This window comes from Rhinoraja longicauda, chromosome 35 (genome assembly GCF_053455715.1).
Source record: "Rhinoraja longicauda isolate Sanriku21f chromosome 35, sRhiLon1.1, whole genome shotgun sequence".
NCBI lineage: Eukaryota > Metazoa > Chordata > Chondrichthyes > Rajiformes > Arhynchobatidae > Rhinoraja > Rhinoraja longicauda.
Genome location: NC_135987.1, coordinates 14357647 through 14369979, shown reverse-complemented (window position 1 = coordinate 14369979; position 12333 = coordinate 14357647). Strand labels below are relative to the sequence as shown.

The following is a 12333-nucleotide window of genomic DNA, read 5'->3' as shown; positions in this document are numbered from 1 at the left end:
ATATGATATGATATGATATCAGTCTGAAGAAGGGTCTCGACCCGAAACGACACCCATTCCTTCTCTCCCGAGATGCTGCCTGACCTGCTGACTTACTCCAGCATTTTGTGAATAAATCGATTTGTACCAGCATCTGCAGTTATTTTCTTATACTAGGTGTACTGGAGAGCTGGGGGAGGTTTCTGACAAATGAATAACACATCAAGAACAAGTATAAAAATGATGCTAAATGGATTAGTGAAATAGACCTCAGGAAAAGAAAATGTAACCAAAGCAGTCAGAAATTATTTTAAAAAGGCATTAGTTTTGCCTGAAAAAGTCAGATACTTCAGTTAAACTCCTTAACTGGTCCATTCACGTAAATACTGGCCCTAGGAGGACTCATCAGGAGCTCAATTTCCTGTAGCAAAGAGTCATAAAATCATGTGAGGAATAGATCGGGTACATGCAAAGAGTCTCTTGCCCAGAGTAGGGGAATCGAGGACCAGAGGATAAATCGATTTGTACCAGCATCTGCAGTTATTTTCTTATACCAGAGGACATGGGTTTAGGTGCAGGGGAAAAGATTTAATAGGAATCTTAGGGGTAACTTTTTCACACAAAGTTGTGCTGGGTGTATGGAACAAGCTGCCAGAGGAGATAGTTGAGGCTGGGACTATCCCAACATTTAAGAAACAGTTACGGCAGGTACATGGATAGGACAGGTTTGGAGGGATATGGGCTAAACGCGGGCAGGTGGGACAAGTCTGGATGGGACATGTTGGCCAGTGTGGGCAAGTTGGGCTGAAGAGCCTGTTTCCACACTATATCACTCTATGACTATCAATAGCAAGTAAATCGAAGCAACAGTGAAATCATTCAAGGGATCAAATGGGTTTGTGGAAAAGGTGAAGGGCCGATTTGAAAATGATTTCCATTTCCCGAGGGACTGATTATCAGTACAAGCATGAGTAACATGGCTTCTACCACACCAGTGTCCACACCGATGCTCATGCCAAACATCTGTACCGATAGCTCAAACCCAACTTCAAGAGCTCAAAACACAAGTCCTCACAATCGATCTCTTTAAACACAAGATTGGGATAAAATCAACAAACCTTCCAATGCGCTGGAAGAATTGCGTTTGAAATAAGACACCTTTTATACTTAATTTGCCAAGACAGGTAGCGAGAACAAAACTGGGTAACATATCCTACGGCAGTGACCAGAATATTGGAATCCAATGCAGTTAAAGCTTCATTAACTGGCATCCCACAAACTCTATTAACTGAGGTTTCAGAAATCTGTCAGCATAAATGTTCTGTGCAGTAATGCTTCCAAGTTCGACAATCGAGGCCAACATGGCATATTTACCTACTTGAGCTTCATAAATTTTTACGACAGAGGTGGATAGATTCGTGATTAGTGCGGGTGTCAAGGGTTATGGGGAGAGGGCAGGAGAATGGGGTTAGGGGGGAGAGATAGATCAGCCTTGAATACATGGTGGAGGAGACATGATGGGCCAAATGGCCCAGTCCTGCTCCTATCACTAATTAACCTTATATCAATGCATCTTCTGGAGTAAAGATCTGATCATTAGTGACCCTGGAGACACAGGTAAATGTGGGCACAACTGAGACAGGAGCATGATTAAACAAACAGACCACAACATGGTTCAAGAAAATTTACTGACGCCCTTTCATTAGGTGCCACTGAAACTCAAGTCAACGTTTCATCTTTCTAATAATTGGAGACACGTAGCGGTAGAGTTGCTGCCTTACAGCGCCAGAGACACTGAATCGATCCAGACTACGGATGCTGTCTGTACAGAGTTTGTACGTTCTCCCCGTGACCTGCGTGGGTTTTCTCCGAGATCTTCGGTTTCCTCCCACACTCCAAAGACATACAGGTTTGTAGGTTAATTGGCTTTCTATAAATGTAAATTGTCCCTAGTGTGTGTTGGATAGTGTTAATGTGCGGGGATCGCTAGTCGGCGCGGACCCGGTGGGATGAAGTGCTCGTTTCTGAGCTGTATCTCTAGACTTGGTAAAAGATAGGAAGTGCCATGTGGACAAACTGGAAATGCATCAACTGCACTGGCCCAGAGATCAGTGTCAGGGATTCACAACTCTTTTCCAGAAATATTTGTACATTGCTGATTAACAAAAGATTACATTGAACATCAAGTTTAGTTTAGTTTAGAGATACAGCGAGATAACAGGCCTTTCGGCCCACCGAGTCCGCACAGACTAGCGATCCCCACACACTAACACTATCCTACACACACTGGAGACAATTTACCAAGCCAATTAGCCGACAAACCTGTGCATCTTTGGAATGTGGGAGGAAACTGGAGATCCCGGAGAAAACCCACGCAGGTCTCTCAAACTCTGCACAGACAGCACCCGTAGTCAGGATCGATCCCGGGTCTCTGGCGTTGTAAGGCAGCAACTCTACCGCTGCGCCACCGTGCCGTCCTAAGTCATTAATGCAGCCACTTGAAGCCTAAAAATCAATTATGGCTTTATGGCAGTACACTTAATGTCATTTAATACATTCTCAACGACAAATTGATTGCATCTGGTACAAAAGCATTGTGTGCCACATTAGAGGCAGCCCAAACTAAGCATTTAATCTGTTCTTCATAAAATTTATGTACTGCAGATCATGGACCCAGTAAAAGTTTACTATCTTGCATGAATCGTCTCTTAATTCACTCTCGGACACACCTGCTTTCACAAGGAAGCTATCTAGTTTGGATGTAAAAGAACCCTCGTGTTGTTCTCGACAATTCAATCTCCGAACACGAGACAGGCAAAATATTTCTCAAGTGCAATCATTGCCGCAGCATGGGAAACACAGCAATCTCCCATCAACTTTACCATTCAGTCATTCATTCATCCTTCAAACTAGGGACAATATATCAAGCAGATCTCTTGAGAGTGTCAATTGAGAGATAAATGATTAGCTCTGACATGGGGATGTCTTTGAATCAGTTCAATGATGTTCTTGCGTGTTTACCCACGTAGGACACAATTGGTTGGCTCAGTTTATTGCTTCATCCTGTATCTCTATAACATGACAGCACTTTGATCGTAAATGAATTTTCTTTTTCTATGCAGATGTTGGAGATCCGATTTTTTTTTTACAAAACCCAGAAAATGCTGGAAAAATTCAGCAGTTCAGGCAGCATAGATGCAAAGGGAAACTGAGTTGACGTTTTTTAGGTCTGAGATCTTTCATCAGAAATGGGACACAATTGCAGGGGGAGACACAAATTGCAGGGGGTAACTCAGTGGGTCAGGCAGCATCTCTGGAGAAAATGAATACCGTTTCATTGTATATCCTAAAGGAATGGGGTAACTCAGTGGGTCAGGCAGCATCTCTGGAGAAAATAAATACCTTTTTATTGTATATCCTAAAGGAATACATACCTATTCCTTCTCTCCAGAGATGCTGCCTGACCCACTGAGTTACTCCAGCATTTTGTGTCTATCTGTAAACTAACTCGATCTATTTGTGTAAATCACCATCTGTGGTTCTTTCCTGTGCCAAATTATTTTATGCGGGGAGAATTAGATGTAGCCAGGTAGCTAGGATGAGACTAAACTTTTTCAGCAAACAGCGGAGTTTCAGGACATGCCCAGTAGCCCAGGCTACAGTAAGAGAGAGAGAGAGAGAGATAAAAATTAGCCAAAAAAACCCAAAGATAGGTAGAAATGGCCAGCTCTGATGTAGATATTGTAGACAGAACAAGTTACCCAAAGTTGAGGTCAATATTTAGTCCTGAAACTATGATGTGACAATAGACAATAGGTGCAGGAGGAGGCCATTCGGCCCTTCGAGCCATCACTGCCATTCAATGTGATCATGGCTGATCATTCTCAATCAGTACCCCGTTCCTGCCTTCTCCCCATACCCCCTGACTCCGCTATCCTTAAGAGCTCTATCTAGCTCTCTCTTGAATGCATTCAGAGAATTGGCCTCCACTGCCTTCTGAGGCAGAGAATTCCACAGATTCACAACTCTCTGACTGAAAAAGTTTTTCCTCATCTCAGTTCTTAATGGCCTACCCCTTATTCTTAAACTGTGGCCCCTTGTTCTGGACCCCCGAGGTTGAATTATTGTTCCTCAAGTTTACAAGGTAGCACAACAATATACAAATTCAAAACAATAACCTTTTCTTCCAATGTGTTATTCGTTTTCACCTTGCCACCAGCTAACGATGGCCTGTTTTCCTTTATCATCGTTGCTTTTTGGCATATCTCTCATTCATTTGTTCTCTATCTCTCCACATTGGACCATCCACATATTGGACCATCCACGTTTCTCCGTGAGGACTAATGTTAATCTATGCTTGTTGACCCAATGGAGACTTCAACAAACCCAGTGCCCACTTGCACGTTGCAGCCAGAGAAAGCAGAATCAGTTTGCTTTGCAGGATCAGAGCCAAATTCTTTGATTGCAATCAAAAGACAAAGCAGGTGGTGGAAAATTGGAAGTAAAAACAGAAAATGCTGAGAATAATGTGTAGGAAGGAAATGCTGGTTTAAACCAAAGACAGGCACAAAATGCTGGAGAAACTCATCAGGACAGGCAGCATCTCTGGAGAGAAGGAGTGGGTGACATTTCACGTCTGAAGAAGGGTCTCGACCAGAAATGTCACCCGTTCGTTCTCTCCGGAGATGCTGCCTGTCCCTCCGAGTTAGTCCAGCATTTTATATCTGTCTAAATGGTGAGAATATATGCGTCAGGCAGTTTTGATGAAAGGTCATTAACTCCATTACTCTTGTTTGATCTGTTGAATATTTCCAGCATTTTCTTCTTTTATTTATTTGCTTGCAGTGATCAATAGCTTATTAAATCAACATTAAGGAAAAAAAAACCACCAAACCTGAATCATATTGGCAGTGGAAACAAATTGCTTTCCTGTTTTTGCTTCTTTGCATTCCCATGCATTCTGCACAGTTCCAATAAGCATTGTTCCCCATGCCTCGATTCAATCTCATTCCTGCTCTAATCAGAGTTACTCGAGTTATAATTCGCACTGCCTCCCTTCAATCTGTTCCTCAGCCTCCACTGGACACTGAGCCTCTCCATCGACTGCAAAAATAAGCATTAAATTCCAAACATCAAGCCAAAAGGGCAGGCACGACCAATAAATAACCGCCACAATCTGCTCGTTCATTTTGCACTGACGGCTCTGGTCTACATTAAACGGGAAATGCTCAGCTGAATTTTGCATTCAGGATATGAAGGTTCTTCTGTTCATTTGACCCTTTATCTCTTTCTCACTCAGTCACATCCACGTACACTTCACAATAGGTTTCCAACAAAACAGTAATGGATGCAGTAGCCACAAATCGACGGGATTAGAATTTACATTCATCTTTGGGATGAGGAATGTTGGATGGGACATGGTTTATCCTCCGCTCCCACTTCCAATGGGGCCACATGAATCTCCACAAACACCTGGACAACAGTCCCAGCAAGTGTACAACGCTTTTTCAAACTACATTGCCTCAACAACACAACATTGGTTTAAAAAAAAAATCTTTAAAAAAGGCACCAAATACTCACCAACAGAGACATTTTCATAGACTAAAAAATATTGATCGAAGTAGTAGTTCAGGAAATAAGGTAGCTGGTTGTAAGCCAGACCTGCAAACAAACAGACAATAACATCAATTATTAACTGGAGTGGTTCTTCTGCAGAGCCTTGATTTGGAAACACAATTAGTTTGTAAGATTGATTGTAGCTAATCGATTGCAACACAATGTTCTCCGTAAGGTGGACTATTTGCGTAACTCCGTATTCCAGCACACCATTTACAACAAACCAACTAGTGCTTGCCAAAGAGGCCAGCATGTGGCTCAGTGGTGTCACGTAGGTGGATGGATCAAGTCAGAACTCGGGTGATGCTGTTGTTTATTGTTGTTTGGAGAAACAGCGCGGAGAAAGGCCCAAGAACAGAGTCCGCACCGACCAGCGATCCCCGCACACCAACCCTATCCTACACACCCTGGGGACAATTTACAATTTAACCAAAGCCAATCAACCTGCGGACCTGGAGGTCTTTGGAGTGTGGGAGGAGACCGGGGCACCCGGAGAAAACCCACGCAGTTCACAGGGAGAACGCACCAACTCCGCACAAGGTCAGGATGATCAAGACAATGCGGACGATGAACAAGGAAATGTGGAATGGTCCATTGTTGGCCGAGGTGCCAACAAGGCATGCAATCAGTAAAATGAATCAGGAGGACAGTGAAACTAGTCGGAGAACTAGAGTGGGGGGAGGGGGGTTTGCATGCGTGTACTGTCTTTCATAATTTCTTAGAATACCAAAGAACCTTACGGTCAATCTTGTGGTTAAGGTACTGGACTGTCTGCTAAAGTTCTGGACCATTGATCCAGGGATGAGTTCATATTCAACCACAGCAACTGCTGAATTCAAAGCTCAAATTCATCTGGGACCCCCAAAAAAAGAGAGGTTGTCTCCATTACCACAACACTACAAAACTGCTGAACCTGATGGGCTGTTGCTACAACGTCCTCCAGGGAAGATGCCCTGCTCTCCTTACTCACTTTGGCCTGTATGCAACTCTGGACCCACTACTGTGTAAGAAGGAACTGCAGATGCTGGTTCAAACTGAGGATAGACACAAAAAGCTGGCGTAACTCAGCGGGACAGGCAGTGTCTCTGGAGAGAAGGAATGGGTGACGTTTCGGGTCGAGACCCTTCTTGTGGGAAATAAGGCAGCCAACCAGACTCTGGCCGATGAACTGGCACTAGGAGACTGGCCGCCCTCTGTTGTAGGCACCCAAGGATGGAGAGTGAGCCTTGGTCTAAATGTTTAACTCAAGGACAGTATCTTGAGCACTGTGACACTGCACTGTCTACAAAGAGGCCCTGTTTGTGGATGCACTTGGCCTTTGGGATGACACAGTGGCGCATCGGTAGAGTTGCTGACTTGCAGCACCAGAGACCAGGGTTCCATCCTGACTGTACGGAGTTTGCACGTTCTCCCGGTGGGCATGTGGGTTTTCTCCGGGTGCTCTGGTTTCCTCCCACACTCCAAAGGCGTGCAGGTTTGTAGGTTAATTGACTTTAGTAAAAAATATAGTAAATTGTCCCAAGTGTGTAGGATAGAACTAGCGTATGGGTTGATCGCTGGTCGGTGAGGACTCGGTCATAAGACCACTCGTGATTGGAACAGAATTAGGCTATTCGGCCCATCGTCAACTCCGCCATTCAATCATGGCTGATCCATCTCTCCCTCCTCATCCCATTCTCCTGCCTCCTCCCCGTAACCTCTGAGACCCGCGTGGTTCTGACTACTCTATGTCTCTCATCTATATACTAAAACTCTCGTTTGTTATGTTGTTTGTGACTGACCTTCAGCCAAAACGGTACACGATAGCGCGACAATTTTAGGCCCACCTTACTCACCATTGTCACTTTAGTGATAAAGCAAGTAGTTTCATTGAAATCGGTGTTATATTTTTTGTTATTCACATTTTGAAGTTTAAAAGGAGGGGAGGGGGAGAGGGGAGGGGGGAGTGGGGGAGAAGGGAGGGGGGGTTGAGGAGAGAGGGGAGGGGGGGAGGACAGGGTGCTGCACCAATGCAGGAGAGGTTTGGGCCCAACAGGTCCACTTTGTCTAGTAATTTTATATACTTCTATCAAGACTCCCCTCCACTCATGGATGTGTAGGTTAATTGGTCACTCCAAGTAATGAATGGTAGAATGCATTCACATCCAGTGAATGGCAGACTCTAGGATGAGATGTTTGGAATATCGGGAGAAAGAAAATGGGATCAGTGCTGAATTATTCACTCAAGATTGATGCATGATGGAAGGCATTAACTCACCGAGCTGAACGGCCTATTTCAGTATGACTCTTAAATATGTTAAATCTGGCAAATGTTCTCAACTCCACACCAAACAACTTTGGGACTGCCCAACCCCATTTAAATTCAAAACAAAATAAAAGACCACGGAAATGTAAAATATACCATCAACATCACAATTGAATGCAAAAAATTAACTTATATTTTGATATTCTATTTTGCAGTCTACAGCTTCCAATATTAAAAAAAACCTGTTAAGAGTTCAGTAATGTAGAAAATAACTTCTGACCCCTGTCATTCAATGCAACTCAGTTCACCGAACCATCACTATATAATTACACTTCTTTTCACTTCATTGAATACTAATGATTTTTCAAGCTATCAGCCATCAGCCCTTAAAGTGCTGAACAGTGAGCATGGAGCACAGTACCAGCATGCATTTTAAGATGCCCTCACTGTGTGGCCACACATATGGGGCAACCTTCTTTTTTGTTTTCAGCTTTTGCAACAATGGGAGAGAGCATTTCTCACTCCAAAACTGCGAGAACAGAGACATAGAAACATAGAAAATAGGTGCAGGTGGAGGCCATTCAGCTCTTCGAGCCAGCACCACCATCCATCATGATCATGGCTCATCATCCACAATCAGTAACCTGTGCCCAACTTCTCCCCATATCCCCTGATTCCGCTAGCCCCCAGAGCTCCATCTACAACTCTCTCTTAAATTCATCCAGTGATTTGGCCTCCACTGCCCTCTGTGGCAGAGAATTCCACAAATTCACAACTCTCTGGGTGGAAAAAGTTCCTTCTCACCTCAGTTTAAAATGGCCTCCCCTTTGTTCTAAGACTGTGGCCCCTGGTTCTGGACTGCCCCAACATTGGGAACATTTTTCCTGCATCTAGCTTGTCCAGTCCTTTTATAACTTTATATGTCTCTATAAGATCCCCTCACATCCTTCTAAACTCCAGTGAATACAAGCCTAGTCTTTTCAATCTTTCCTCATGTGACAGTCCCGCCATCCCAGGGATCAATCTCGTGAACCTACGCTGCACTACCTCAATTACAAGGATGTCCTTTAGCACACGTCCGTTTAGCACAAGCCCACAAGCTATTTGCTCACTTTGATCAGTGATCAAAGGTAGACACAAAATGCTGGAGTAACTCAGCGGGTCAGGCAGCATCTCTGGAGAGAAGAAATGGGCAACGTTTCGGGTCGAGATCCTTCTTCAGACTAAGTGATCAGATCACAGGAGGTGGAGTCCATTCACTCACATTTGAGTCCCAGAAAACTCGTCTCCTAAGCTTTACCCTTGGGAGTCCCCAACGGCAATTTGCAGATATCTAAAGCTTAGTTTAGAGATACAGTGCCCTTCGGCCCACCGAACCCCGCACACACTAACACTATCCTACACACACACACACTAGGGACAATTTACAATTACACCAAGCCAATTAACCTGCAAACCTGTACGTCTTTGGAGTGCAGGAGGAAACCAGAGCACCCCGGAAAAAACCCGCTCTCCTATTCCCAGGCCAACCGGTCCATCCTTGACCTTCTCCAATGCCAAGGTGAAGGCCAACACAAACTAAAGGAACGACTCCTCGTATTCCACTTGTGTAGTCTACAACCCAAAGCCAAGAACGGCGGATTTTCCAATTTTAGGTCATCTCCCCTCTGTGTGTTTCCCCCCCAACCTCTTTCCGATCCTCCCAGTTTTCCACCCACTTGCCCATGCCAGATCCTCCAGCCCCCCCATCATCCATGCCTGACCCCCTACCCCCTCCAACACAATACACACACACACACAAACATCTTAAAATGGCGAAGGTGTACTTCAGACCATCATCTTTACTTCAGAATTTGCTCACAAACTCTGAAATGAAAGGAGAAATTTTCAAATGGGAAAAAAGAGATTATAAGCAGAAACTGATGTCTCTTAAGAAAAGATCGATAACATTTCAAAAAAAATTACATATTGGGAAGTTGTGGAGAACCAACTAATTAAAGCTCTGGGGAATACCCAATTCTACATGGGTTCTGTTGAGTGTGATCACTGGTGTATCGGTTCCATAGTTCTGCTGAACTTTCAATTCCGCAGATATTTTAATTGAGTCCAACCTGCTCACTGGAGCTTTCATACAACAAGCTTCATCCAAGTCACGCAAGGGGATGCTCAGACAGACGATCAATTCATTCGTCAAAGGACGATGGAACGGCAACCTAACTTGCTCGCTCTCTCTTTTTCCTGCTGAGTGATTTGCTGAGCATTCCCCACGTTGGCAGTTTTTGATTTTCACTCATCAAATCAATGGGTCATTAACTCAGCTGGCATAGGAAGGAACTGCAGATGCTAGTTTGCACCAAAGATAAGACAAAAAATGTTGGAGTGACTCAATGGGTCAGGCAGCATCTCTGGAGAAAAAGAATAGGCATCTGAACCCTACCTCAGACATACCGGCCCAAATCGACCTTATTCTATTTCTCCAAAGATGCTGCCCGACCCTCTGAGTTACTCCAGTATTTTGTGTCTATCTTCAGTATAAACTAGCATCTGCAGTTCCTTACTACACAATGGGTTTATCAGGTTCAGCTGAAAGGGAGCAAAGGAGAGGCGGGGGGGAGATGAGGGAGGAAACTCGTGATCTTTGGATCTTGGCAGCAGAAATCACTTTATCAGGTAGCGGACCATCTGAATTTGGGGTTGAACAAGATGCTGAAAAGAGAGAACATGGAGATGACAGTGTGACAAGACGAGATTATAGAGACAGGTGTTGGAAGGAAGAGTAATCCTGGAAGGATATGAACACAGGGGAGTAATTTTAGGATCGAAGCATCACTTAACCAGGTCTTGCTATTGAGGGCGTGCAGCGTAGGTTTACTAGGTTAATTCCCGGAATGGCGGGACTGTCATATGTTGAAAGACTGGAGCGACTAGGCTTGTATACACAGGAATTTAGAAGGATGAGAGGAGATCTTATCGAAACGTATAAGATTATTAAGTGGTTGGACACGTTAGAGGCAGGAAACATGTTCCCAATGTTCGGGGAGTCCAGAACAAGGGGCCACAGTTTAAGAGTAAGGGGTAGGCCATTTAGAACTGAGATGAGGAAAAACTTTTTCAGTCAGAGAGTTGTGAATCTGTGGAATTCTCTGCCTCAGAAGGCAGTGGAGGCCAATTCTCTGAGTGCATTCAAGAGAGCTAGATAGAGCTCTTAAAGATAGCGGAGTCAGGGGGTATGGGGAGAAGGCAGGAACGGGGTACTGATTGAGAATGATCAGCCATGATCACATTGAATGGCGGTGCTGGCTCGAAGGGCCGAATGGCCTCCTCCTGCACCTATTGTCTATTGTCCATACAAATCAAAAACTGGTGAAAACACTCAGCATGTTAGGCAGCATCTATGAAAATGGAGGAGCAGAGTTAATGTTCACAATTCTAAATGAAATCCCTATTTCTCTTTCTACAGATGCTGCCTGACCCACCGAGTGCTTCCAGCATTTTATTTTTTAGTAAAACAGCAGCAGAAACAATAATTGGTACAACTTCGGCAGGGACAGGAGATCTTTGCAGGATCTCCACTTTACAAAGAGTCGATCGAGGGAGGCTGGCCTGCAGCAAGGTGAAAGACTCAGGATCGGATGTCAGTCAGGCTTGGATGAGGAGCTGACAAAGTAGCTCCAAAGTAGACAAAAGACCCTCCATTAGACCTGCAATCTTTACCAGGTTTCACGGATCGACACTAGACCCAACAACGTGTTTGACCATCTGCCTCCGCGGTTCAGGACCATTGAGGAATTGGGAATAAATATTGGTGACATCAGCACGGAATAACACGGAACAGCAACTAACACAGCGATCTTGTCACTATCCACAGTGTACATCCATTGCTTTTCATTCAACAGTTATTCCCGGATGACTTTGCAGCATTAAAACGCAATGAAACGACCTGACAGAAACACACAATGTAAAAGGTTTCAGATGATTTGGCTGGCAATTACTTGCTCAACCTTATCCTCAAGAGTCTGACGCCACAAACACGCTCTGTGACAATACTCACCCAGTGATAAAGACTGCAGAAAAAGCAACCAGCCAAACACGCGGGGAAGTGGACCCATCTTCATTTTGGACTGCCGTTGCCATTACCTGGTGGACAGACAGAAAAAGCAAAGGATTAAAACTCAACTTAGTTTCTCTTTTAGCTTATTGTCACGTGCACTGAGTTACAGTGAAAAGCTTTTTGTTGTGTGCTAACTAGTCGGGGGAAAGACTATAGACTATTACAATCGAGCCATCCATGATAAAGGGAATAACGTTTACTGCAAGATAGAGTCCAGTGCTGCATTTTGGTAGGACAAATCAAAATAGGACGTACAGGGTAAATGGTAGGGAATTGAGGAATGCAGTGGAGCAGAGGGATCTGGGAATAACTGTGCATTGTTCCCTGAAGGTGGAATCTCATGTGGATAGGGTGGTGAAGAAGGCGTTTGGTATGCTTGCCT

At 44.3% G+C, this 12333-nt stretch overlaps 1 protein-coding gene across 1 annotated transcript in view; it reads right to left on the bottom strand.

Moving 5' to 3' along the window:
• The window catches only part of cdh23 (cadherin-related 23), a 694191-nt gene that overhangs the window by 657483 nt on the left and 24375 nt on the right, over positions 1–12333 (bottom strand). The window contains exons 2-3 of the mRNA XM_078428607.1: positions 11892–11977; positions 5560–5640 (exon numbers count right to left, since the gene is read on the bottom strand). Of these exons, the coding sequence (XP_078284733.1) occupies positions 5560–5640; positions 11892–11955 (145 nt within the window). The 5' untranslated portion in view covers positions 11956–11977. The remainder of the gene's footprint in view (positions 1–5559; positions 5641–11891; positions 11978–12333) is intronic.